Here is a 27,902-nt window from a genome sequence, read left to right as displayed (position 1 = left end):
CAGATTGTCTATCTTTCAGTTTAAATGACAGTCCAAAATAACTCGTCTGTCATCAAAGTGCTCAATGAAGCTCTCAGGAGGTCAAAATACGTTAAATCTATTTTAGATTTGTGTAATGCAAACATCTACTGAAGAAGGGAAACTGAATTGTTTTGAGGGAGTCGCTTGCTAAAAGTAGACACAAAAGCGCTTTTGTTTATACTCTGGCCAACGGCCTTTGTCTTTTCTGAGCAGATTACTCACACGAGGCCCATTTTTAGACACGCCAAACAATAAAGACAGACAAACAAACAAGACGAACTCCGCCAGGTCATCCATAAAGGAAGGAGGAACTCAGCAAGGTTCTTCCACTCGGGATGGGAAATAAATCAAGACGTAGATCAACAGTGCATTGTGGGTTATAACATCTGGAAAATAGTGTAATAGGATGTTCAGTATTAGCAATTACGCCTGGATGGAGAAATGGTCATGTGATCAGCTTTGATGGGAACAAAAATCTGCTCCTAGCACCCCACCTGTAGTACCTGTTCTGTATATACAAACACACACACGCTCACATACACAGCTGAGCAAACACACGCCTGTTCAGAGCTACAACACCCATCCAGACTGTTTGTCAATCCACCCTGTCCTGTGATAGACCCTTATGTATATAAAGATTATGTCTCTATAGCACACAGAGCAGTAGGGGGCTTTGTTTTTCGGTAAAAAAAGCAGACATCGGAAAGGTTTGGCCTGACAAACTTCAGGGCGAGCAGCTGCTCCTTTGTAGGTCACATGATCTTCTGTTGTTCCTCATGTCTTGTTTCTATTGTGTCTCATGTCTGTTTTACTATAGATACACGCCAGATGTTTAATTAAATCTTATAACCTTATACTGTAACCTGCAATTTAGTTTTTTGTACAGAGATGGAGACAGAGAGGCAAAGGTTACAGCAAAGATAATAATATTAACAAGATGCACCGCTTTGAATTCAACACAATGAATGGAGATGCAATGCAACGCTTGATATGGCCACTCCGGCGAAGGAAGTCTTCCAGCTAAAAAGCCAATTGGCAAACACTGACAAACCTCTGGTGCCGGGATCTCTTGAGGCGCTTGACAGCCTGTGCGCATGCGCAGTAACCGAAGCGACTTCGGAAAAGGTGATTTTTAGGGCAATTTAAGCTTATGAAACAAATGTTATGGCACAGTTCATGTAAGTCATAAACGCTGTTCCAAAATATGTAGTTTTATTGGGATTTCAGCCAGCGATTGTAGAAATATAACGTCTTGCTTGAATTACGTAGTAACTGCCTGGAGACGCATTGCAAACATGGCCGCAGAATGGCGAGACTTCCATAAACGGTCTTTGGTTACAGCTTTAATGTGGCCAAAACCAAAATCAGTTTAGTAGTAGGCAAACCTACAATTCCATTAAATTTCAGTGATGAAAGAGCGAACAGTTTTTCAATTATCTGGTCGTGTGACACCCCACATACCAAGAATGAGACTAAAAAAGAAAGAGGAACGTGTTAAAGATCATTATTACTGTAGAAGATCTTGACATCGGCACTTCTCAAACATGTCTAGATGAAAGAATTCAAAAAAACCTTGTAGCTTTTGATTAAATCTGTCTCAATTGAGTCAGAACTGATCTAACTTTAAAACTACGTTTTCACATTTAGGATGTTTATTTCAATGTGTCTTCGTTAAATATATATCCTACGCAAATGCCAAGCTTTGTAAAAATCATTCAGTCAATGATCCAATGCAACAGAATATGACAAATATTTCCAAAGTGGGAGGAAATGGATCAACATTTTCCTTGTCTGAATTTACACTTCTAGGCAAATCTGGAGTGAAAGGTTTCGAAAAGCAAAATAGTCTTGTGTGGCGCAGAAAAAACAACCTATTCCCACATGTCATCTCTTGAAGAAAGAGGAAACATGCACTTTATGTCTCTCTACATCATGCAAGGCTGTTAAAGCAGTTCAGAAATATCAGCACAAGCTAAAGTCATTCCGATGCCAGTGATAATGTATCCAGTAGCAGTGTGAACAGCGCACAGTTATGTGTGAATGAACAAAATCCACCGTAGTCACCTACTACAGCTGTCCTACCCTATGATAGAGTATTCTCATATTTGCAAAAGACTCATTTGAAATTCTTGGTATTAAAATATATATTTTATATATTTTTTGAAGTGCCTCAACAAAATGAAAAAAATCTAGAATAATTTACACATGCAGATGCATGATTTATTTTTTTTAGTTGATGACAAACCAATAATTTGACAAATTACATTTTTTTACACAGTTTTCAACATGGAGAAATTCCAAATATGGTAACACATCGATAACTTTGAATCTTATTTGTCAAAGTGTTACAATATTTGAATCTAGAATTCGGATTTGTTTATATTTTACTTTAGCTAAATAGGGGAAAATGTTAACGGTTTTCTCACACAAAGATTTCTTTTTTATACAGAAGACATTTATTATCCCACCAGAGTTATTTGGTTTACTTTAATGATGGATGGATGTGCTTTTTGAGACATTTTGAGTCCAATGTAAGATAACATGACATCATTTTAATATAAAATCATTTGTTTGTGTTCAACACTTGGAATGGCATGAGATAATGAAAGAATTTTCGTTTTTGGATAAACTACTCTTTTTCAAAAGAGAAAAGCATGTGATGTCATCAATCTTTAAAGCGAACTGGAAGGAAAATATTTGATTTTGGGTTCAGCAAACATGTTTTCGTTACACATGAAAGTTACAGTACTGCTTATTCTTAAAAGTGATCATACTACTAACAAAATAGAATTTAATCTTCAATATATCTTATTTTGTGTCTCACAAAAGAAAGTCATAGGAGCTTGACAGGTTGTTTTCAGGAAGCTCCAATAGAAAACGGTCTCTTTGCTGTTAGATCGTCGTTGATTTGTGGCTGAAATCAGTTGCTTTGGACATTCCCCGTCTGTCTTGTTTTAATAAAAACGCATCTTACGCATGCACAAAGACATTTACTCCCTCCCAATAATCACACGCAAACACCGCTGGATATGACTGATCCCAGCTAGTTCCTGCATGCTGTGCAGGTGTCACATTTCTGTGTGTTATGTGACATCAGTTTATGACACTGGAAAGCCGTTAAAATAAACTCCACACCGTCTCCACGTGTAAACGTTCGGTCTGAAGATGGCTCACAGTTTACATACAGTTCTAACCTGACGTTGTGCACATGCGGTTAACTACCACCCCCCCTCCCCCGCTCAGGCATGCTTTATGGCACATGCATACTGGACCATTTCCTTAAGATCTGGGGCCCTCAACAGCATCTGTCCAATAAACAAAGTGCCAAAAATGAAGATCCCTGCCTTTCTTTAAAGGAACAGTTCATCACGACAATTGAATCGCCCTGTGTTTTTCCAAGTCTTTAATACCAGTCACCTCTATTGTATGGACACAAAACTACCGAGACATTTCTCAAAATATCTTCTTTTTTGTTTTAAAGAAATATTTTGAATATCATGATGGTGAATAAATGATACAAGATATTTTGGGTGTACTATTTTTGTACCGGCAGTTTTTTTTTTCGATGGGAAAGCTCTACACCCTTAGTGGCGGTGGAAGGTCCTCGTCTGACCTACATACGTAACTGGAGATAGGAAGCAGAAAGGAAGTTAAACATTGTCATTACCTTCAGAAGTAATCTTAGGCAGATGCCTGAGAGTCCCACTGCAATTTGCATTAAACCTTTGGTCCCAATAGTCAAAACAGTGATGTTTTGAGGGTCACCAGCTGTGCTACGTTCCAAGTGTAGATAAAGCCTCTCCTCACACACGTATGCTTCGGATTCAAAAGACCTCACAAGGATATCAATATCACACAGCCATAGCAGATATCAACTGGTGCCCAACAAACTACTTGACTGGTGGAAACTACTAAAGGCATGAAACAACTGTTTTGCACGATTGAGTGAACAAAAACTCTTCTTCTAATTGTCCGTTCTAAAACACATCAAGTACGTGTTGCATTCTCAATGGCGCCAGAAGGGGCAGGCTTTAGCGTAAATGTCATCTTATGTAGTTGTTTGTTGCTTTTAGTTAAACTGATCTCATGGCAGAGCATGTTAAACATATATTCTAGTTCTGCAGATTTACAATTATAGTCCAGTGTATAATTTTTACATTTTGCTGTAAGATCATTATTTAAAGTCGGCATGAAGTAAAAAATGAACATTCTAATAGTGTTACACAGTGGTGAAGTATTTATTATAAAATTACTTATCCGTGCAAAACATTATTTTTTTAAAAGTGCATTTGCATTTGCACTTGTTATCTTTAATCAAAAACATTAAACACCTCCCCCTCTCGAAACAACCTCTCTTCACTTCTGGTCACGAGGAATGGGAACGATCCAATCAGCTGCCGGTGGATAAAATCAAGTCCCGCCTTACATTTTTTTTTTTCATTTTAAAAGTTTAAAAATTACAATCGCTACTTTCGTTTCATGCCGACTGTAGTAGATAATACAAATAAGAAGTATTAAATTTTTTTGTATAATTGTTAGCTTGATATTTTCGGAGGGGCCCCCCAAAAAATCTAAGGGGGGTCTTCCCCCCAGACCCGGCCCTGACCTGATTGATAACACAGCACCGTCATTCAAAGGTGACTCTATCACACAGTTTGTCTATGTAGTACAGCACTTCCCAACAGTTTATGCATCTGGCCTTAAAAGAAAGCTGCGTGCTGGCAATTTGGAACGAGCAAAGAAATGTTGAATGATTGCATTGACTTTCAGAAAGACGATCTTACAGCTCTAAGAAATAGACGGACGTGCTTTGGGTGAAAGGAAGCAAGACGGAAAGAATAAAAAAAGACCAATTAAGCTGATTAGGATCTTATACCGCTTGATGAGGCAAACTACAATTGAAACATCCTGCATTCATCTGATCAAAAGCATCCATGAGGTGCAAAGTTCTAGCAAACATTATTCAATGTTTAAACAGCATTCAAGCACTGATGATCAAAAGACGCGTGCGTCACTTCTGAATAAAGCCACTGGGTGCTGATCGCAGGATCCAATCAGACTTCTTCACTCGACACCCACTCATATTCGAGAAAAAGGAGTTCAAACTCCAAAGCTGCCATTGAATGGGCGCCGCGATTCATTCATAAAGCCACGGATGAGACATTGAGTGACAGCAAAGCATTCTGGCTCATCAGAATTCTTTGTGTCACTTCCTCTGCACTCTGCCATCTGTGCTGTTTTGTGTTTGAAAGCTGAACTGGAGTCAGGAGGGCACACTTCAGCTGGGTTTAGGTTTCAAAGCGTAACACATCTCTGATGGGGACGAGATGGATGAGTGTGGAGCAAATGTCACGCAAAATTAAATTTTGTTCATATTCTATGTGTTCAGTTGCTGAGAAACGCAGATTTTTATTGCTTGTATTTTTTATTAGTTAACTAACTCGTGACCCAGCTGTTAGGTGGAGGGGGAGCATTAAAGGTACAAACTGTAACATTAGCCCACATCCTCAGACACACAAAGGAGCCAAGCTGACCTGTAGACGTTGGTTTAAACCGCATGTTGTGCAGTGGGTGATGTTGCAATCAAGCACACCTTTGATGCATGTTTCTCACACAATGCGCATTTCTAAAACAATGTAAGTGCTTTCGAGAGCTTTACCATTTTGAGTTCCATATAAAAAGATAACGTGACAGCATTTTAATGTTCCATTATTCATCTTTGTTCAACTGAAGAAAGTTAAATACATCGTTATAAAAGTCATAATAATGAGTGAATCAAATGCAAACTCTGTCAGAAAGAATGAATTTTATAATTAATTACTCCTCTAGTTGTTTCATACCAATATACATTTATTTGTTCTGTTTAACACAAAGAAGGATATTTGGAATAATGTTAGCAACTATGACTTCTATGGCCCCATTGACTACCACAGTAGGAACAATTATTGTATTTTTTTTGTTCTGTTGAACACAAAAGAAGACACTTTGAAGAATTTAGGAAAGCAAACAGTTTTGGGGCACTTCTGACTACATTGTATCTTTTCCTATGTGGTAGCCAATGATGTCTCAGAACGGATAGTTGTTAACATTCTTTTAAATATCTTCTTTTGTGTTCAACAGAACACATTTATGGAACAACTCGAGGGTGAGTAATTCAGGGTTGCCTGATATCCATAATAAAATCAGTACAATGTCCTATCAAACAAAGCCCAACACTAGTCCTTTGACCCCAGCACCAATACCAACAACGAAAACTTGACACCCCCATCCCTAAAGCACATATTTTCTCACTGTGGTGCATTGTTGGACATTTTCTTGGAAATTATTGCATGACAGCTTTAACCTGCAAGAGCGATAAACAATCTGCAGGCAGAGTTAAAAAGTAACCAGATTCTGCTTAAAAACAGCAGGCCTGGCAACCCTAACATGATGTACTCAAAACATCCTGATTCTTTCAGAAGGGGTGCTCTTTGAAGCGATTGGACTTTTAATTTTTGGCAGACATTTAAACTAGCAAGTTAAAGATTTTAGTGGTTTTCCAACAGAGAGCAGCTAGATAAAAACAATCCGACAACATCTGTCAAACCACCCCAAACACCCTAGACTGTGCTAACACAGAGACAACTACAGCAACACCCTAAACTGCTAGACTAGTTCAATGTTAACCAATTGGTGCATGTGGTGTTTGGTATGTTGAGGGTGTTTAACATGAGCCATCTGAAGAACTTGGCTTTACTCAAAATGTGGATAAAACAACTGAATTTCATTCTGTTACAGCATTACAGTCACAAGAATGAGTACGCCGTCCATCAAGAGAGTGTGAACTGATGTACACACAGAGAAATGCAACAGGCCTCCTCTGCATTTCACCGGTGGGTGATAATGATTTAACCTAAGCTGTGGAGAGGATCAGAGTGCTTTGTTTTTACAACCAGACTCATTAACGCATCAACAGCCCGAGACCCAAAACAATGAGAACTTATTACAAGTTTTAAAGGTGCTCAAAATCATAGTGTCCTTGACGGATATGATCACGATGATGTGCACCTACATGAGAATGAGGAAAGAAATACAAACACTTTGAAATGTGAATATTTTCCTATTTTCACCACGCTTTAGTCACTTGCTTGGGGGTGAGTATTTCACGCCGTCCCGTGATAAGAAACTGCGGCTTTGTCTCGGAACAGCGTCTAAAGTAGAGGTGGAGTAACGCTGATGTAGCTCCTCCCCCATCATGACCAAGCAGCATGAAACACTTTTAATCAAAGCATGGCCATCTTTATCATGTGACCCCTGTCATCTGCCGCACACATGCGGGCACTCGTCCAATCACACGTCATTCTTGATATGATGACATCACCTGTAACGGTGCCCTCGACTGTCAAAACAGACAAATGTTTTAATGATCAGTTTCCATAAAAAGCCCTACGGTAATGAGGCTCATAATCTCGGAGCGTCATCGACTAATAGATCTTGACAAATCTCTTGAGGACTGGTGTGCTGGGACACAGAGAACATTGGGGATTTGAATGACTAAGCCAATTTTTCCGGGATGTGAATGGAAGGTCATGAGGGTCGTTTTAGCAATCAGTCGATAGAGCTGGGAAGGACAGCTTGAAATTTCTCAGTATATTTGAGTTTTAAACATTTGAAAGCATTTCTTATATATTTTACATATATTTATTTTACAAAAATGCTTGAACTTTTGTAAACACTTTTGAGTGATGAATGCATTGTTGAATCAGTTTGTTCGACTGATTGTAACATAACTGATTTTCAGAAATGATTCAATGATTTAGAACTACACATACATTTATTACATTTATTCATTTGGCATACATTTTATCCAAAGCGACCTACAAGTAGGAGAGCTGAGAGCATATAAACCTTTTGGCAACCTTACAACACCGTTTGTTTACAAGGCCATGCTACTAGGAGGATTAAAGCTGGAGTAAGCAATGGAGAGAATGAACAACAAGAATCTTTTTATTTTAGACATTTATTGGTTAGTCAAATAAATGCGGAACACGTACAGTATGTATACAGAATGTATATAACTAGGCTATATGTTAATTTTTTGCTACAGAGGTTAGGTAAGCTATTATGATTAGTCCAATAAAAGTTATCATGCATTTAAATAAGCGTTAAAGTCCCAGTGAAATAGAAAATGAAATATTGCAGTGTTTATTGTAAATAGTTTATCAATGTGGGTCATTCTCTTTTTAAAACTCATGTGCCCTCATAATCTTAACATAAATTCTGAAAATGCACTTCCTTCCTGTAATGACTATCTATCTTAAATAACTTAATTTTGACGGCTTGGGCGGAGCAACCGTTAACTCCTCCCCTTTAACTGTCAGTCTGCTGCAAGTTCCATTTCAAAATTCACCAGGCTGCAGAAAAAGACGAAAGTCACGCCCACCTTTTTAACATTAGAAATTCAATTTCACTCAGAAATGCGTAAAAATACAAAGAAGAAAAAACGATCGCAACGTCCGGTTCAGGGGAACTTTACCATATTCAGACACAGAAAAAAATTAAGAGACCATTTTAAAAATTGTTTTTTGTTTTTCTGAATTCCCTATATTTCTAGCTATGTTTTTAGGTAGAATGATGATTTTAGTTTTATTCTATAAACTACTTACAATATTTCTCCCAAATTTTAAATAATAATCTAGTTTCTATTTGCAGGAAATTAAAAACTGGAGAGACAGGTGAAAATAACATAAAATTCGCTCTAGATTTTTTCAGATGTCAAATACACAAATGCCCAGAAAACAAGTTCATATTCAAATTTGAGCAATAAAACAGACAAGTTTGTACATGTATTTAGGAAAAGATCAAAAAATGAAATTTTATCATTCGATTAAATTAACATTTTAAATGGTCACTTAATTTATTGTGTATTAAAAAATAAACCCCCTCTACTTTTACATCCGAGGCATTAAATACGATCATGTGAGATTCAGATTGAATCATTGTGGATTATTAGTTGTCATAAAGTTTTGTGCTGTCACACTACAAAACTTTAAAATGTTTGTCTGGAGTGGAGGATTGTGAGCAAAACAATAGATTTCTTAATTTTATTTCCCAAAATACCATTCATTTAACATCAAATTAATTTTTAGCTTTTAATGTAGTTACATTAAGTTACATTTTGTTATACCTAATTAGTTACACAAAATTAGTCAGCATACTTTGTGAAATTGGAGAGGGAAAAGTATGTGCACATGACCTAAATGCGTGTCACCCGGTTGTGAATTAGCTTATAACACAAGCACAAATGGAGTTTTTAAATAACATCTGGCCTTATTTCAGTACAGCCTTTACCAATTGTCGGGAAATTAATAATAACACAGTTTCGTAACAGCGAAACTGTGTTCCCTTTTAGAAAAGTCAAATATATAAACAGTATATTTATGGCCAGAATCTATTCTTTAAATGTGTGACACTCAATGAAGTCACAGGTTCACTATCAATGGGATTTGATTTCTTGTGTTGAAAACAGACACTTTGTTTCATCGCTTTGAAAACAGCAGAGTTGAAAAAAGTCACATGAAACCCCAAACATCCCACTCATTTCCCCTCCTCATGAGAGCCAGTGCTGAACATTTCCTGAAGGTGCCATCCACAGGAAGTCTGGAACATGCTACTGCTGCTGCCGAGCGTTCAGCTCATAACACAAACAGGTAGATACACAGGACATGCAGAAGGCTGGGGTTATTTACTATTTAAAGATGCTCATTGTAATTTCCTGCCACAAAAGAGGTCAAGAAATAGTTTTGAATGTGAGGATTTGTAAGGAAGAACACTGTGGATAAGTGATGTCATTTTAACTCATCCCTCTATAAAGTAAGAAAATGAGTGGACAGTAATAGTTGAGTACATCTACTGTACATTGTGAATAAGATTAATTGTATAAGATTTTAATTAATTAGATTTTCTATTAACCAAGTAAAAGTACGAAAAAAATGTGTCACAACCACATCATTGCATAGATTAAAGGGTGTTCTGAGTGGTTGCTAGGCCATTCTGGCTGGTTGTTGTGGCATTATCAGGCGCTTACTAGGGTGATATAGGCGCTTGTACGGGCAAAGGTAGTTGGTAGGGTGTTCTGCATGGTTGCTAGGGCATGGCTAGGTGGTTGCTAGGGTTTTCTGAGTGTTTGTTAGGGCATGTTGAGGTTACAAGAGTGTTCCGGGGGATTCATGGAACATTACAAGGTGGTTGCTAGGGTGTTATGCATGGTTGCTACTGCTAGGGGATAGCTAGGGTGGACTGAGTGGGACATTACTAGGAAGTTGCTAAAGTGTTCTGGGTGCTTGTTGGAACATTATGAGATCATTTCTAACGTGTTCTGCGTAGTTAATAGGGCATCACTAGGTGGTTGCTAGGGTATTCTGCATGGATGTTGATCAAAGCATAAGAATAGCAATCAAAACGCATACATCCGAGTATGCAACAGACACTGTAAGTGCATGTCTCTGAACTGAGAACTTTAAGGACATGCAGCTGTCTGCAATTTTGGTATTGAGGACAAATCTGATGTCACATGATGCAGAACAAGGAGAATGTGTTGGTCTGTCTGTCAGAGCAGGAACTGGGAGGTGCCGTTGCTGACCTTCGATGGTAAGACTTCCCAGCACCCCACTGCTAAACACCAGCACAGACGGCAACTGTGTGTGTGTGTGTCTGCTCTCAAAACATGCAGACCCCCACCTACACACATACAAACACTACAACAGGCCAATGCACACGCACACCGAGGATACAAGTTCGAGACTACTAGTTCACAGTAGGGAGTGATCAGGCGGCAGTCACCTTCTCCCGATATGATCATGCAGGAATGTAGCGATGGATTATGCAAACAGATGTTTGGATGGTGAGGTCAGATCAGAACCAGGAGAGTGGGTGGTGCCAACTACTGCTATTGCTGCCGAAGACTCATGTTACACACACAGACTCGCACAGTAGAGTTATTTTGACTACTACTGCACAGAAACACATAGAAACTTTTTGAAAGTGTAATAGGATAAACAGATTTGAATGACAATGGTCACAGAGGAAGCCAATGGCAGTTGTAGGAAAGGGAAGTGAGAAGTCGGGGTGGGAAATGCCAGACTTGTCCGTCCATTTCCGACCTGAGGTTTTATTGTGGTCTGAAGTGACAGCTTTTGTTGAGGCTTCACAGGTTACACATGAAAATGACCAAATCTTACTGATAGAAGTACATAAAGTGATTTAAAGCATGAAGAATATGTCCGAGATGAAAGGCCATCAAGCTTATTTGATAATGTTGTAATAAAGGGGTTGGTACCCAAAATCATTTGTCTGTTCGGGTAAATGACAAAACATAAGTCCAATGAATGACAGTGTTTTTTATATTTCATCATAAATATATTCCAATTACATCTATACTTTTACTTTATAAAATAATTTTCTACTAAAATATATATATTTTTTTTCAAAGTTTATATATTTTAGTGGGTCTTGAGATAGATTATAGTCTAATGAGTAAACAAATATAACTAAGAAAGAAACAATGAATAAATAATTTAATAAAGAAAGAAACAATGAATACACAAGGACGGAAGACAGAAAGAATAAACAATAAATCAAACAAACAAACAAATTAATAAAGAAAGAGAAAATGAAAAAAAAATGAACAAACAAACAAGAAAGAAAGAAACAATGAAAAAATAAACAAGAAAAAGTAAAATACATCACTTCCTAAATTTCATAAAAAATATATAATTTAGTATTCATTTTATAATACATTAAAGTAAAAAATGCAATGTGTACCACCAAGTAATGTATTGATAAAGCACAGTATAAACTCATGTTGTATTCAGAAGCATGTGATGTGGAATAACTAATCAACATTTGTTTTCATGGGTTGTCTCAAGCATCATCTTTGTGAAATACGTTATAAAGAACCAGGAAATACAGAACGTTCCATCTGATAAAAAAGAAAGCAGGGGGTTGATGGGACTGATGCTGTATATGAGGACTCAGTTGCTCATTTGCTTTCATGCTTGAACTAAAGCAACAAACACTGTCTCTTCACAAACAGAAATATCAATTTCGATTAAAAGAATTATGAAAACTTCCGTAAATAAAGAGGACTCTCTCAGAAAGGTCAAAACCAGCTTAGGCACACTTACTACGTCAGTTTCCAACTGTTGCTACAGGGCTGTAACTGCCCCGAGTGTTTGCCTTGTGTATTTGCATATGATTTACATGACAGGATCGACGTTAGGGATATACCTTCTAAAGCGTGTATTTACCTGCACCACTTTAAATACAACTGAATTCGTGCACAGCAAACAAAAGCACTAAAATGTTGCTCTTTCCAACTCAGATTATAATAATTATCTAAACGTTTCGTTTTGAAATGAAGGGACTTGAGTACTAAATTAGAAAATACAGTTTTACAATCTTTACGTTTCTCAACAAGGCGTGACACAACTAACTAACAAGTGACTGTTCTTGTACTAATCAGCCTCAACCATCAAGAGATGAGTAATAAGCTCCGCCCATTGTTAAATCTGATCGGTCCAAAACGGGTTCCGTGATTGATTGGTACATCTTGTCTGAACCAGACACAAGACTGCGATGGCTCCAGCAACAATCAATTTGCTCTGTGATGTACTACAGTCGCACAATCTCAGAACATATTTCATGTTTAATATACAGTTAGACATTAATGATAGTTTTGGACCGATCAGATTTAACAATGGGCGGAGCTTATTACTCATCTCTTGATGGTTGAGGCTGATTAGTACAAGAACAGTCACTTGTTAGTGACTGTTATTGTGACTGTTAGTGACTGTTAAATCCTGATATCATTCGGTTATTACGTTTGTTTTGGTATGACTTGAGCTATTCATAGGAAAACAGCCAACTGGACCGCCCGTTGAAAATCCAATTTGAATCCAAAACAAATGTGGAAAAAGAAGACAAAAAAACCTATCAATTATTAACCCGCCAAAACTCGAACGTTTCTCTAGCCGGAAAACACCTTCCTAATGGAAACGAATGCTGAAATCAGCAGCTGCCTAAAATATCTCTCTATATTAGGATGTCTTAATGTCAGATGACCACAATTCAGACACTAAATAGCCATCATTGTCCAACACCAGCCTGGTTAAGTGAAAGGAATTTTTAGATGGGACGATTAGTCCTCTGAACACAGGCTTTCCCTGTCCTGTCTATTCAATTCAAGAACATCTGCTGAATGTCCAACTACCTCACCTTCGCAATTCCTTCAGGGACAATTCGAGAGACATTTTGGGACTTCTAATTAAAAATACAATATAGCAAATCTCTCATTTACTTTTTTATTATATCCAAAATGAGAAAAGACTGCAGTATTAGCTTTTATTACCAATGTAGTAATACATGTAGCATTAGAGTATTTATTATAGTATACTGCAGCATATCGCTGCTGTCCTTCTGAAACCTTGTATCTCCATAATTTGTGATTTTTCTTTTTTGCCATAAATCATTATTGTTAGTTATCTTCAGTTTTGCAAATATCTAACCAATAAAAAAGGACGTGTCAACTTAAAGGACACAGTATGTAATCATTTAAAAAGTATTTTGTATCGGTGCTTCGCTAGTATTTTCTAAAGTACTGATCAAAAATAATGTAGGTATTTTTCTAGAAATAAAATTTTACTAGACTTTCCTTTAGTGAACACCATAGGAACAGTTTTGTGTGAAGAACCGATAAAAATATAGGACACTGATGATAATCTGCATTTAAAAACGGCGGTCACGCCCCGTCCGATAAAACGATTGTGCTCGGTTCCTCCAGAAAAACCAGGTAGCTCTGAGGACGTTGAAAACTTTATTCGTCCAACCCCTATTATTGGCTCCTTCGACAAAATGTTGAATGCCTTCACATTTGTAAACTGCTTTGGATAAAAGCAGTTCTAAATCAATAAATGCAAATGTTGAAAACAGCGCTTACATCACATGGCCTACTTTCATGAAACATGTATGGTGCTTTGTGTGCTAGGCTGGTCACTATAAACGGATGCTGCATGGCCTCTACATGCGTTACTTTTGTGTTACTCAGAACAATATTAGGCAGTCCAGTCAACAGTTGTGTCATATTTGGATGAACTTCCCCTTTAATACCGTGCTATTTTTTAATATAAGGAGTACTGACCTTCGGCTAAAAGGTAAACATGTCTGTTTTTCCTCCTCTCAGCCCCAGCTGCCCACTTATTTTGACATGAGCAGTTCCTGTGGAGCCCTACATAAGACAGGGCTGCTTTATGTGGAAGACAATGAGGAAATGACCTAGCATGTGTGAAGCTGAGGACACACAGATACGGGCTCTCCCAAAGAAAACCGGGGAGAAGGCGAAAGGGAGTGAGATGACATCATGGCAAAGTTAGGTAGGAGGATGGAGAGTCGGGTAACGCAACACTGTAGATAAACATGAGACAGCTGTATTTATGAGATCTAGCATCGGGGCGGGGTGCATTATCTGGTCCGGCAAACACTGTACTCCCCCAAAAAGCAGGATGTGTGGATTTATAGGTCCAACTATAGTTAACAATAATGCAGCAACTGGCTTCAACAAGCCGATATCAAATGAAAGCCAAGCAGTAAACAGTTTCTGCCCTTTTAGTAGTAACAGTTGTGTAGCCAGCTGTCCAAAACAGAATTAGGAGACAGACGGTGTCTCTGCGGTGTCTTTAAACCCCATTGTGCACAACTTCATCACTTCCAATTAAATCCAGATTATAATGCTTTTATAATCTCATGACAAAGCAGGTATTATTAGTGCTAATGTTGAATGTAAAAGTTGAAATGATGGCGATTTTAACGCGTTCTCTTACAGTGCACATCGGCAGGAAAAAAGGCACAATGCTGGGGTAACATTGGTCGCACCTGCTAGGATGGACATGAATAAAGTAATGACAGACGCATTCTGTGTATCACCCAAAACAAACAATTTGACCATTTACAACTAAATATGTCACTATTGAAACCAAGCGATGCCTTTAAGCAAGTAGCCTACAAAAACAACAAAAGCACATTTCGATAAGAATTGTTTGCGTAATCTCATTGTTTACAGTGTATAGGCATTATACTGTATGGGAAACTCAGCTCATATTGATATTAAAAACAGTGCATTTGTTTTTCGTTTATAAACTAAAACTCCCCAACAAGAACTTTCTTTCAGAGAGATGTATAGAATACAAGCATGCAAACACGGCTCGCTTAAGTTTACAACAGCCTTCTTCATCACTGTTTCAGCGCACTCAACAGTTATAACATGGCAAAGCACTCACGTATCTCCGCAGTTTCTTCTCGGGTGGAGACTTTCTCAGCCAGCCCTGACAGATGATCTCCCCTTCACTCATTTTAGAAAAGCACACTCGCCGCTGTTAATATCACTCTGAAGTCCTGAGGTGATGCGGGTCCATTTATGTTGAACGCACGTTACGCTGTAATAATGTGGATGTAAAGCGCGCTGTGCTGCAGCGGTGCGTCATTTAGCGGTGATGGGCACAGTGCGCGGAGCGGCTGTGCCGAGTGTCAATACTACAAGAGTCGGGAAACAACCTACGAGAGACGGAGGACGGAGGATGAGGAGGAGTAACCGCTGTGTTGTAGGAAGTGATTTTGGTTGTCTGCTGTTTGTTTTCCCACTCAAACACACGCACACACACCACGCCCACTGAACCGAAAGGACGGGACGCGCGCGCGCGTGTGTAGGGATGAGCAAAGTAACAATGAAACACACGTGGATGTCACGTCGCACGCACTGTTCAATCAAACTCTTTATATTCATATTTTGAATGAAATCTGAGTTCTGTATGAACTTTTATTCAAGTTGCTTGTGTTCAAATGAAAAGCTGTTTTTTATTATACTCGTTGTGTACTTTTTTGTACATTTATTTCAGTCTGTAAGTGTACAGAATTATTTGAATAAAGAAAACAAAGTCTTACATTTACTGTAATTAAAGTAGCCACAGTAGAGGCACGTTGTGCCCGAGTCACGTATCGGCAATAAAAACAGCCATAAGGCGCCATCTAGGGGACAGATTTAGTGAATGCAAAACTACTTATAAGATACTCTACAGTATACTTTAAAATAAACTGTTTATAGAGACTAAAGTACATGTTAATAATAATAACTATTAATGCTATCTTCCAAAAAATTATCAATTGTGTCCTTAGATATTCGCAAACCCTTAAAAACAAATAATGTATGCAGTACATACTGTACATGCCCTAAAATTTGCTTAGATAATTAGTAAGTATTTGAAATAATACATTTTATATATAATTAAATAAAAATGAGTCCAGGATATTACCACAGAGAGAATTTATTTTGAAGTCCTAAGTGTTTTTTTTTGCATTATAAAAGTACATTTTGCAGTCTTGGTCATAAATATTCAAATATATATCAAACAAAGTTTCATAACAGATCAGTCATGTTTTACATTTTTAGAAGCCAGTGATATTGGACTATCCTCTCCTATACATAATGGAAAGAATGTTTCCAAAAACTGCCTCAGTTACTCCACTAAAGCAATGGTGTCAATAACAATACACTTTACAAAGCACATTTTTTTAAATTGAATAGAGTTTCAGAGAGGGCAGGAGTGTGAAAACCTTGCAAATGGAATCACATCTTTGATATTGTGAACTCCCAGAATGCACTGCAGGTACCTCTCAAAGCCCATCCCGAAACCCCCGTGTGGGGTGGAGCCAAACTCTCGCAACTGCAGGTACCTGCCAATCAGAGATCTTGATTAGTACTTTGATTAAATGCGATAAAAACATGGTCAGAAATCATGAATAGTTCTCATGAACCTACCATGCATACGTTTCCTCCAATCCAGCCCTGTTAAATATGAGACAATAATAATGATGTAATCGAGCGTAGTTTGGGAATTGATGAAAGAGCACCACAAGTTCATTTCAATCATTTTTCTCAATGGTTCTAAGTCTTTCTCAGGTCAGGTGACTATGTAATAAATGCGAGAAGTATATTTTATGTGCGTGTTGTCATTTGTGACTTAAATCGTAAAATAGTGCTAATACCGTGCCAGTCGACCCTTTAAAAGTTCAAGCCTTTCTTCTCTCAGTGATCCACCACAAAGCTCCCCGACCCCAGGCACCAAGAGGTCCACTGCAGCTGCCTGTCCAAAAATATCAACACCAAGAACTTACGGAGCAAAAAGGTGAAAATTAAAGAAAAGTTATTTGTGACTTAAAACCAAGTCAATTTTCTACATTTCTACACCCTCCTCTTGTCACTCTGTGATTTTTCAAATCTGTCTCTGCTCACAATTTCACTCAAAGCAGCTGGACTATGAAAAACTGATATAAAACTGAAGCGCATACAGTAAGAGGTCCACATATGGAAAACATTGAGAAGTACTGAGAGTTCATTCTCACAGTGTGGCGAGGCTGGTCCTGGTTGTCTCTGGCATAAAAAGGCTTTAAGTCATAGGGATAGTCGACAACAAAGACCGGGACATTTCCACAGTGTTTCACTAGAAACTTCTCATGTTCTGTCTGAAGATCACAGCCCCACTAGAGAAAAGAAGGGGAACGGCAAAAGAAAAATAAATAATTTTTTATAAAAAAATTCATTTTTCTAAAGACAGGTCAAAGCTCTAGTAGTTAAATAAACCATTTAAGCTTAATATACAGATAAAGATAGTGTTATTCACTTACCTCAGTGCTGAATGTGAAGTTCTCTGAACTGTTGTTCAAAATGTCTATCGCTTCAGTGTATGATATACTGAGGAAAGCAACAACTGTATTAATGCATTGCTACAAATTAATAAAAAAATTGTATAAAATAAGCAAAATTAAAAGTGACCTCACATTAATATTAATACGTACACAAATATTATTTCGATTTTTTTGGGGGGTTGATTATTACTTGTGATTTTATATACCCTAAAAAAGGTTTTCATTCATATCATATTTAAAGAAATTAACGAAATAAAGATTAAAAAACGTGTTGAGATGTAATACATACACATGAAACTTTCTTTTCATTATGAGATCCACTTGGTCCTGAGGACATAAAGAAAAGTTAAATATCCATTAGGGCTTGAGAAATTAAAAACAAAATCTCTCTTTTATAAAGAACAATAGTGTTTTTTCTCGTACTCTGTGTCCTGGTGCAATGTATTTGTGAAACAATTCAACATCATCAGCACAACGGGACAGCACATGCTCCGTGGTGGCCTTAAACAGGTTCTCCATAACCTGGAAAATGGAAAAAAATGCTTCAAAATATTTTTTTAATTCATTTGCTGTAATAGTGCATGTTTGTTACCGAGTAGTAAGGAATCCCTTCATACCTTCATAATATCTTCTAGTGATTCAGTAAAGGCAATTTCAGCTTCTGCCATGTAAAACTCAGCCAGATGTCTTCTGCTTTGAGAGTTCTCTGCTCTGAATGTAGGACCAAAGGTGTATACCGCTGAAAAAGCCCTAAATCAGACCAACAATTTGTTACCAAAATGGTTACCACAAAATTCAACAAAAATACTTGTTTTTTTTAACAAACATAATAAATCAGTGAATTTTATTAAACGATAAAAATGCATCTTTACCCTGCCATCACTTCCAGTTGTAACTGGCCTGATACTGTTAGATAAGCTGGCACAGAGAAGAAATGTGGGTTTGGGTCATCTGAACCCTTTTTATCCCCTGCAGGCTTAAGAAAGAACAAGACAATGAAAGATATTATTTAGGCTAAGCTTTTTTATGACTTAATTTTTTTATGTAAAAATGCTTAAGTTTTTTTGGGTACCTCGACTTGGAAGAGTTCACCAGCACCCTCACAGTCATTTGAGGTGATTGTTGGTGTGTGTATGTGCACATATCCATTATCCTGGAACATCACAAATAACATCTACAGGACAAGTCTTCACACGTGTATATACAGATCGTACAGAGTTGACAATAGCATGGACATGAAATTGGCAACATTTAATATTTCGTGAAACATGGTCATTAATATTCACGTACCCTGAAAAATGATTGTATGGCAGCTGTCGCTTCACTGCGTATTCTGAGCAGAGAGCTGAAGGCGTTTGTTCGGCATCTGAGGTGAGGAAACTGTCTGATGTATTCCAGAGAATGACGTTCTTTGATTTTGAAAGGAAATTCCTAGATCATACATAAGAGATTATTATTGCAAGTGTTGTCACAATTCTTCAGCCTTATAAAAAGCCCTCCCATGTATTTGATTAATCAATATCTGATATCAAAACTCACAACAGGGTCACATTCCCCGACCACTTTAATATGTTGAGCGTGTATCTCCACATTTTGTTTCTTGTTAGGACTCCTCTCCAATGTGCCCGTGACATCAACAGCACAGCCAAATGTGAGGTCTCTTGACAAGAAGGGAAAATATATCAAGACACAGACCAAGACCTCTATTTGAAATAAGTGAGATAAATAAAAAAATGTAAAGGAAGTGTTTAGACTATAGGTAACAAAAATATTAAAGAGGGCAAACTTAAATTTTTAACAATAATGATTCGCTCTAAAAAGTTTTTTGGCCATTTTGAGCAATACCCATTTGACAATCAGAAATAATCAAAACACTTGTTAATAGTTTATCTATTGCTTTACATCATTTGAAAACTTAAATTAAACATTTACTTTGCCATGTATGTTATTTAATTCAAATGTATTTATGTTTTCTAATACCATTGCATGCATTCTTAACTTTGGTGCAATTGTCCAACTTTTTTGGTCAGTTTGTACTGCATGTGCATGTCCGTGTCAACATTATTATTAAACAAATCTGAACACGTCAGATGAAATTCATAGACATTTAAGTATCAAATGCACTTGAGAAGAAAAGCACCTGGTGTTCAGATGTGAGCTGGCAACCACCTGAAGAGGTTGCAATGAACTTCCATCATTGACATGTAAGAAGAGGTTGTCTTTCTGTGGTCTGACAGATCGAACCCATCCCTGCAGAGGAAGCATGCATATTAAACACGAATATAAAAGATCAAGAATGTTTTGTAATGAAAGTGTTGAGATGACTCACCTGTACTCTAGCATCTGAACCTATGTGTGTGCTTTTGAGTATGTCACATATCCTCGTTTTCTTGGAGATCATGCGCCTACATTGTAGCTGAAACAATGATGCACCACATCGACAAAATAAAGATGTGGACAAAGCAGGAATCCGAAGTAATGTGACGGGTATCATGAAAGCTGAGAGCAAGCGCAGCAAAACGACACGATTCAAGAGATTTACTCAATCGTCCTCCTCCGGATTGCTTTCCGGATAGAAGCGCAGTTTACGTCCAGTTACGTAACGTATTTGCGCCAATGTATAATTATAAAAAGCATTCACAATAGTCTGTCTGTCTCTGTTTTGACATTCACGTTGCTCTCCTACGCTTCCTGAAACCGGAAAACGTCATGACCTACGTAATCATTGGGAGAATCTCATTGGTTCAAATTTGACATGCGCACTGTACACACCGATAGTATTGTTTTCAAAAATAATTATTTAACAGGGCACACAGACAGAAATGTGTTGATAATAATTGTTAGTTTAACATTTAAAAATACATTTTTAAAGAATAAGATGCTTTAGTCAGCTTCCGTAATAATTCATTCTATGCATATATATAAATTAATAGCGTTATGCATTATGGTAAATACAGTCGGCCTGAAACCAAACCACAATCTGAAAACAAGGTCAAAAACTTTGTTTTACTATATTAACATATATATGAAAAAAATATTTGCCCATAATTCTTTGTGTGTTACATTGTGTGAAATACTGTGTGTGTGTACTTCGTGAATTTTATTTGTATTTCCTTTTGCATTTACATATCCATTTTTGATGAATACATTTTCAAATAAAATAAACAATAGAAATAAAAATAATAGAAAATAAAAAGAAAATGTATAACTTATAGAATAGGGTCAGAATAGCATTAGAACAGCTTGAAATGTATAAGTTTACATTAGCGTGTGTGTGTATCCACTTACAGGTTAACTATATTTTTGGGGACAAATTTGGGCCCCAAAAATGAGCAAAACCTGACAAATCCACTTTTGGGGATGTCCTTATAAATGAAGCTTTTGTAAATTGTAAAGATACAGAACGTTTTCTTTACGGTCAGGGTGTGGGTTAGATTATAGCTTTGTATAAAAACAATATGGAATGTCCTCATACCATAAGAAAACGCCTGTGTGTGTGTATGACAGTGTGTTGATACACCCTGCTACACTTGTTGCCACCAGTAGAACTAGTAGAAAGTGCAGTTACTATTAAAGAAGATCCTTCCTTGAGCAAAAATATTCCTCTTTTAAGTTCTACTGTGTAACAATGGCAGATGCAGCTTCCAGACAGAATTTACTGTAAGTATATTTCTATTCTTATATATTACAATAGTGATGCAAATGTTGTAAATAAAAAATGTTGTGTATGTATAAATAAATCAGTAAGTTAGCTATGGCATTAGAAATTGGGTAAAAACAATGTGAGCATGTAAACAAAGCGCGCGCTTGTGCAATGTGTTTACACGCTCACTTAGTTATGTCCAATTTCTAACGCCATAGTTTGCTGTGTTGTTAATTGTGCTTACATCAATTAACAGCTTAAAAACATGCCATTAGACTAGCATTTGCATGTAGTGTAACAACAGAATGGGGCACAAAGCAAAGCATTACGTAAAATTGTATCTTAAATACATACTTGTTATTTTAAGTCTATTGTATGAGAACCTATTGTGTGAGATGGTGGTCTAGTGGGTTAAACCACTGAACTGGTAAATCAAAACATCCAGTGTGTCCTTGAGCAAGACACTTTACTCCATGTTGCTCCAGGGGGATTGTCCCTGTAATAAGTGCACTGTAAGTCGCTTTGGATAAAAGCGTCTACTAAATTATATAAAAAAAAAAAAAACATAGGTGTAAACATAGCATCAGCCCATTATTTTTGGTGCGCTCAAACTGTAGTGGACAGAGTTTGATGGGTTATTTTACCCTAGAAATATGCATATTAATTATGTATGATGTAAAGAGGATTTTGTATTTTTAGTGTTTTAGGATTGCTTGCTTTTTCCTTGAAAGAGTGACAAAACCTGATCAGCAAGAACAGCCAGTAAATGTCAGATTGTTAAAATAGTTTAGCTCATTTATTGTGGCTACAAAAGCATTACATCTATCTGAAACTTTTGTTTTGGCGTGGAAGATGAATTCAGCATAAACATTTTAATTTCACCACTTATTTAACAAACAAAGGCATGGTCGTGCCTCAGTACAATTAAGCTTTAAAGATAGATACACTTCTAAGCACAGGTGAAGCCCTAAATGTGTCATCACTCTTATTTAATTTTCAAATGTTTCATTTATTTTGTTAAAAAAAATTACATTATCATATTATTGATATACTAGCCCTAGCCTTAAATACAACAATTACAATAAAAAGGAAATTTCAGATTTATAATTAACTTTATATTCCAAAGTAAAAAAACTTTTTTATAATAATAATAATAATAATAGTAATAATAAAAAATGGTTTATTGTATTATAATAAGAATAACTTTTAATTATAAAGTTAATTATTCATGCAAACAACTACTGTTTACAGCATTAGTATGAGGAATAACTGAATAAAATACACCGTTTTTAAACAAAAAGTGTACTTGTATATCATTTATATCACTCATATTACTCTTAAATGGCAGAATCCAGGAGGAGAGATCGGACTCAACTGAGCCCAACAATACGTCTACGGTGAGGAATCAAAACATAAAGCAATCAGTAAACATGAAAGAAAGAGACACCTCTGAAAACAGGTTAAAACATGTTTGTTTTTTGCAGACATATGGGAAGGGAACTACAGTTAAATCAAGCAGTATAATACAAATCCTAAAGAAGCTTCCTAATGGAGCAGTTCACCCAAAAATGAATACTCTGTCTTCATTTACTCACCATGAAGTTGTTCTAAATCTGTATATTTGTAAAAATCTGTTGGAAGAGTGTTTGTACCAAACAATTCTTGACCAAACATTGACTATATTTAATATTTAAAGATATTTTGAAGAATGTAGGAAAGCAAACAGTTTGAGCACTTTTGACTTTCATTGTCATTTTTCCTGGTAGTCAATGGTGGCCAAGAACTGTTTGTTTACAAGCATTCTTTCAAATATATTTATGTTTGAAAATCTTTGGCAATTACAACCACATTCACGGAAAAGGTAAGAAGGGTAGATGGAACAGTACTGGGGTGCGTTTCCCAAAGCATTGTTATATGGTCACAAATTCTGTCATACCTTCCTAGTTTAACGATTCAAGTTTTTCCTGAAACCATCGTTCCAAAGAACATTAGTGAACAGCATCGCAAAGTTGCATGGTTGGAATTACTGGTCTCGAGCTTTGGTTACAGTATAGATGCATATTCCTTGTTACTATGATATGTAGACTTACATACACTATGGCTATGCTTTTGAGCAAAATAATCAAGGAACAAGCAGTCCATTCTGTATCCATAATTCTAAATATATATACAAATTTTGTTTTATGTCTTAGTTTTTCAAAAGTATTTAAGTGCTGTTTTTGAAAAGTGCGCATGTGAGGAGACCTTCCCGTTCTAGAGAGGCCTGGGAAAATGCCTGGGTGGAGTGAGGTAGAAGGAAGTTGCGAATGAATGAAACATTTTGGAATAAAACAAGTGAGAACAAAAAAAAGACAACAAATGTAGTCTCTAAATGCAATGTACGTTATTTTCAGCAATAATTAAACATTAGTTCGATCTGAACATATTTATAAGTAGACGTTATTACTCTACCACCTGTGTGATGTCATCAATTGCTGAACCAACTTGGTTCAAAGCGATGGATCTCCGACAGAGTCAATGCGGTTTCATGAAACAGTCGTAAGTACATCATTCATTTCCCCAACGATGCATCTTTTCACGGTGGTAAAGCAGCGAGTTACGTTGTTGTTTGGGAAACGCACCCCTGGACAGCTAGTTGTCTGACACGTCACCTGTCATTCTCCGTCTCATTTTTAAGGTAAGTGCAAAGGCTTGTTTGACTTGATGCGGCGCCGCAAGATCAGACAGGCAGATGACATCAAAGTACGGCGAGAGCAATACGAAAGAAATCTTTTTGTGTATTTTCGAAACATTCTGGCAGTCCTTTGATGTCATCCACCTGTCGGATCTTGCGCCACCGCATCAAGTCGAACAAGCCTTATGACTGTAAACCATACAGCATGATTGCTTAATATTATGCACAGAGTTGATCTTCTGACACCAAATATTTGGTGTATAAGCCCTCACAGATGCCACAGTGAAATGCCATCCCTCTTGTGTAGACATACTGCACACATTCAAGTCTTATGTTTTGGTGTTTACATTACAGACAAAATTGCACGTAGCGCAATCACTGAAAATGTTTTGTTGGAATTACTCAATTTAATCATGTACATAAGTTCCACACAATTTAATTAAAAAAACTTTTCTTGCAGTTTATTATTGTCCGTGCTTATCTTCACATAAATTGTTATTTACACTGTTTAACATAATTACAAAATTAAATGTTAATAATCTTACAGCTAAGCAAGTATTAATCATCCTAGGATTTTTATGCAATTTTTTTTTGTACTTATAGCAATGGTTCCCAAATGGTTGAAGTCCTAAAAAAATTTAAGTCAAATATAATGAAGAAAGCTCCATGCTTGTTAGAGGGAATAGCAATGCAAGAGGCTGAAAGAGGAATAATCACTAAAGAACATGTGGTGGGACCGTTTCAAACACTATTCAGGAGAATAGAGAAGACACCAATCAAATGCAATGACATCTTTAAACCTCTACCTGCACACAAGAAACCCATCAGAAGTGCGCTGACAAAGGGAATCGCTGGAATTGGAAAAACAGTATCTGTGCAGGCGTTCATTCTGGATTGGGCTGAAGGGAAAGAGAATCAGGACATCCACCTCATATTTCCACTTCCTTTTAGAGTGATGAATCTAATGAAGGACAAACAACTCAGTCTTCTAGAGCTTATTCATGTTTTTTCCCCAGAGACAAAAGAAATGGAAATCTCCAGTGGTGAATATAAAGTGTTGTTCATCTTTGATGGTTTGGATGAATGTCGTCTGTCTCTGGATTTTCACAGCAGTGTGAGCTTGTGTGATGTAAATGAATCAGCCTCAGTGGACATGATTTTGACAAACCTGATAGCGGGGAATCTGCTTCCCTCTGCTCTCATCTGGATCACCTCCAGACCTGCAGCAGCTGATCTCATCCCCTCTAAATGTATCGATCGAGTCATAGAGGAACAAGGCTTCAATGATCCGCAGAAGGAGGAATACTTTAAGAAGAGAATCCGTGATGAGAGTCTGTCCAACAGAATCATCTCACACCTGAAGTCATCCAGGAGTCTCTACACCATGTGTCACATCCCAGTGTTTTGCTGGATTTTAGCCACTATTCTAGAGAGAATGTTGAGTGAAGCAGAGAGTGAAGGAGAGATCCCCAGGACTCTCACTCAAATGTACACACACTTCCTGATCATCCAGATAAACATCAAACATGAGAAGAATTATGAAGACAGGATCTTCAAACTGGGCAAACTGGCTTTTGAGCAGCTTGTAAAAGGCAATCTGATCTTCTATGATGAAGACCTGAGAGAGTGTGGCATTGATGTAGCAGAAGCATCAGTGTACTCAGGATTGTGCACTCAGATCTTCATAGAGGAGTTTGGCTTGTATCAGGGGAAAGCTTTCTGCTTCGTTCATCGGACCATCCAGGAACATCTCGCAGCACTATATGTGCATCTCTCCTTTATACATGAAGGCATAAATGCTTTTATTCAAACTACAAAACCAAGAAAACCCTATACCGTAAAACAGGTTTCAACGTTTAAGCTTCATCAAAGAGCTATCGACGAGGCTTTACAGAGTAAGAACGGACACCTGGACATTTTTCTTCGCTTTCTTCTTGGCCAGTCAAATCCGTCAAATCTGGTTCTTCTACAAGGCCTTACGACACAGACAGGAAGCAGTTTCTGCAGTAACAAAGAAACACTTGATTACATCAAAAAGAAGTCCAAAAACACTTCACCTGAGAAAGCCATCAACCTGCTTTACTGTCTGAATGAACTGGGTGACCGTTCAGTAATTGAGGTGATGCATCGTTTTCTGAAATCCAGAGGATATAGACAAACAAGACTTTCATCATCTCATTGGTCAGCATTAGCATTTGTTCTGCTGACTTCAGAGCAGAAGATGGATGTTTTTAAATTAAATGAATTTGTTTATGAAGAAACTAAAGCAGATGAAGTTCTTCTGAGGCTGATGGCTATGGTTCACACATCTAAAGCAGTTCAGTAAGTACTATTTATCAAAGTCATCATGCCGACATTATTTCCTTAGCAACAAATAAATTAAAAGTAGTTCATTCAAGACAACTCGGGATACATCATAGCATGTTAATGGATATGACATGGCAATGTTTTAATGTATTTGGTCTTGCGAACATGTAGGTAAAGCATATTTAAGGTCTAAGGGGGCATTCACATTTCGCATCTTTTATGAATGCATATTCGTCATTTTAGTGTAGTCGCACGTCAAGTGCGCTCAAACAGGGAGAAACCTGGTCGCGATGCACATCCGCATTCTAGACCGCTGGTAATGTGACAAGAACCAAACAAACAATATAAACAAGCTCAGTGCAGATGGAAACACGGATGATTACAGCATAAATAAATCTAGTAGCAGAGGTATCTTCAGTATATATAATCCATATGTCGGTAACACTTTACATTAGGTTTCCCTTAATAAAGCATTTGTAAATGTGTTCATTAATGATTATTAAGTCATTTAGAAATGCATTATAAAGCAGTTATAGTTGTAAATAAAAGGGGATTCCAATGAAATACCTGCCCAATAGTGACCATTTGTAACTCACATGTTATAAATGCTTAATAAATGTGTTTATTCATTATTTATTTGCAAAATAGGCTGTCAGACTGGAGATAGTTGGGTAGGGTGTTATGTTGGTTTTTCTTATTATTGTTTATTTCATAAATGGTGCACTTTCATAGACTGTCAATACTTCAAAATGTATGATTCACATCAGAGATGTAGCCTTGTTAGCAAGCATTCTGTTTCTACAATAAATAATAAAGAAATGTCTTCTGGTTTTGCAAGTAATTGAATCAACAATAAAACATCATAAACACGCAAGTTTACAACAACCTTTGTGCATTTAGTGCTAAAAGTGATCAAAAGCTTGATGAATTTAACTTTGTAAGCAAGAAAAACCGCTTTGGATAAACATCACGATCTGAAGGCATTTCGGAGGGCACCGTAAGACATTCGGAAACGGATCAGGAAACCAACATTGTTTGAAAAGTGACATAAGATATGAAATATACAATTATAAGAAAAACCGACATAACACCGTACAGTCTTCCATCTGACAGCCTACTGTGCAAACAACATCAAGATCATTTTGAATCTGAATTTGAGTCAAATAAATAATAAATAAATACATTTATTAAGCATTTATAGCATGCAAGTTAAAATGGCCCACTATTTGGCAGGTATTTCGTTAGAATACCCCCTTTTTATGCAGTTATATCTGCTTTATAATCCATTTGTAAATTCCTTTTAAATCATCAATGAACACATTTATAAAAGCTTTATGAATGGAACCTTAATGTTTTTGTTTATACTTTCACATCTCAACGGCAAGCATGGCCATGGTTGCTCAGCAGGAGAGCCAGGAGAGTGCAAACTCCTAGGCGCTTTGGAAAAAAATGGGGAAAGCAGTGCTTTAGATGCGAATCGCCCCTAAACCTACTTAAAGCTAAAGGAAACAGAAAATTAATGTT

General features: G+C 37.0%; 3 protein-coding genes across 3 annotated transcripts in view; 1 reads left to right on the top strand and 2 right to left on the bottom strand.

The window, feature by feature from the left end:
• The window catches only part of gab2 (GRB2-associated binding protein 2), a 49,736-nt gene extending 34,095 nt beyond the window's left edge, over nt 1-15,641 (bottom strand). The window contains exon 1 of the mRNA XM_056757720.1: nt 15,333-15,641. Coding sequence (XP_056613698.1) covers nt 15,333-15,404 — 72 coding nt within the window. The 5' untranslated portion in view covers nt 15,405-15,641. The remainder of the gene's footprint in view (nt 1-15,332) is intronic.
• A 714-nt stretch (nt 15,642-16,355) lies between these two features.
• On the bottom strand, nt 16,356-20,442 carry nars2 (asparaginyl-tRNA synthetase 2, mitochondrial). Its single transcript, XM_056757476.1, has 14 exons — nt 20,084-20,442; nt 19,895-20,004; nt 19,294-19,414; nt 19,045-19,185; nt 18,827-18,907; nt 18,627-18,730; nt 18,372-18,504; nt 18,178-18,276; nt 18,044-18,081; nt 17,734-17,800; nt 17,452-17,589; nt 17,095-17,192; nt 16,868-16,894; nt 16,356-16,782 (listed from the first exon to the last, which is right to left on the bottom strand). The coding sequence occupies exons 1-14, from the start codon at nt 20,246-20,248 to the stop codon at nt 16,638-16,640; spliced, it is 1,467 nt and encodes a 488-aa protein (XP_056613454.1). The 5' UTR covers nt 20,249-20,442; the 3' UTR covers nt 16,356-16,637.
• An 848-nt stretch (nt 20,443-21,290) lies between these two features.
• Nucleotides 21,291-27,902, top strand: part of LOC130429109 (NACHT, LRR and PYD domains-containing protein 3-like) — a 35,311-nt gene continuing 28,699 nt past the window's right edge. Inside the window, exons 1-2 of the mRNA XM_056757475.1 lie at nt 21,291-21,414; nt 24,675-26,393. Coding sequence (XP_056613453.1) covers nt 21,383-21,414; nt 24,675-26,393 — 1,751 coding nt within the window. The 5' untranslated portion in view covers nt 21,291-21,382. The remainder of the gene's footprint in view (nt 21,415-24,674; nt 26,394-27,902) is intronic.

The sequence above is a fragment of the Triplophysa dalaica genome, chromosome 9 (genome assembly GCF_015846415.1).
Source record: "Triplophysa dalaica isolate WHDGS20190420 chromosome 9, ASM1584641v1, whole genome shotgun sequence".
Lineage (NCBI taxonomy): Eukaryota > Metazoa > Chordata > Actinopteri > Cypriniformes > Nemacheilidae > Triplophysa > Triplophysa dalaica.
The sequence above is the reverse complement of the archived record's forward strand: the minus strand, read 5'-3'. Positions and strand labels throughout refer to the sequence as shown.

Coding starts and splice junctions, on each gene's coding strand:
- nars2 (XM_056757476.1), bottom strand. CDS start 20,248: ATGATACCCGTCACATTACTTCGGATTCCTGCTTTGTCCACATCTTTA. Junction 18,277..18,371: donor CACTAGAAGATATTATGAAG/GTATGAAGGGAT, acceptor TCCATTTTCCAG/GTTATGGAGAACCTGTTTAA. Junction 16,783..16,867: donor TTGGAGGAAACGTATGCATG/GTAGGTTCATGA, acceptor TCTGATTGGCAG/GTACCTGCAGTTGCGAGAGT.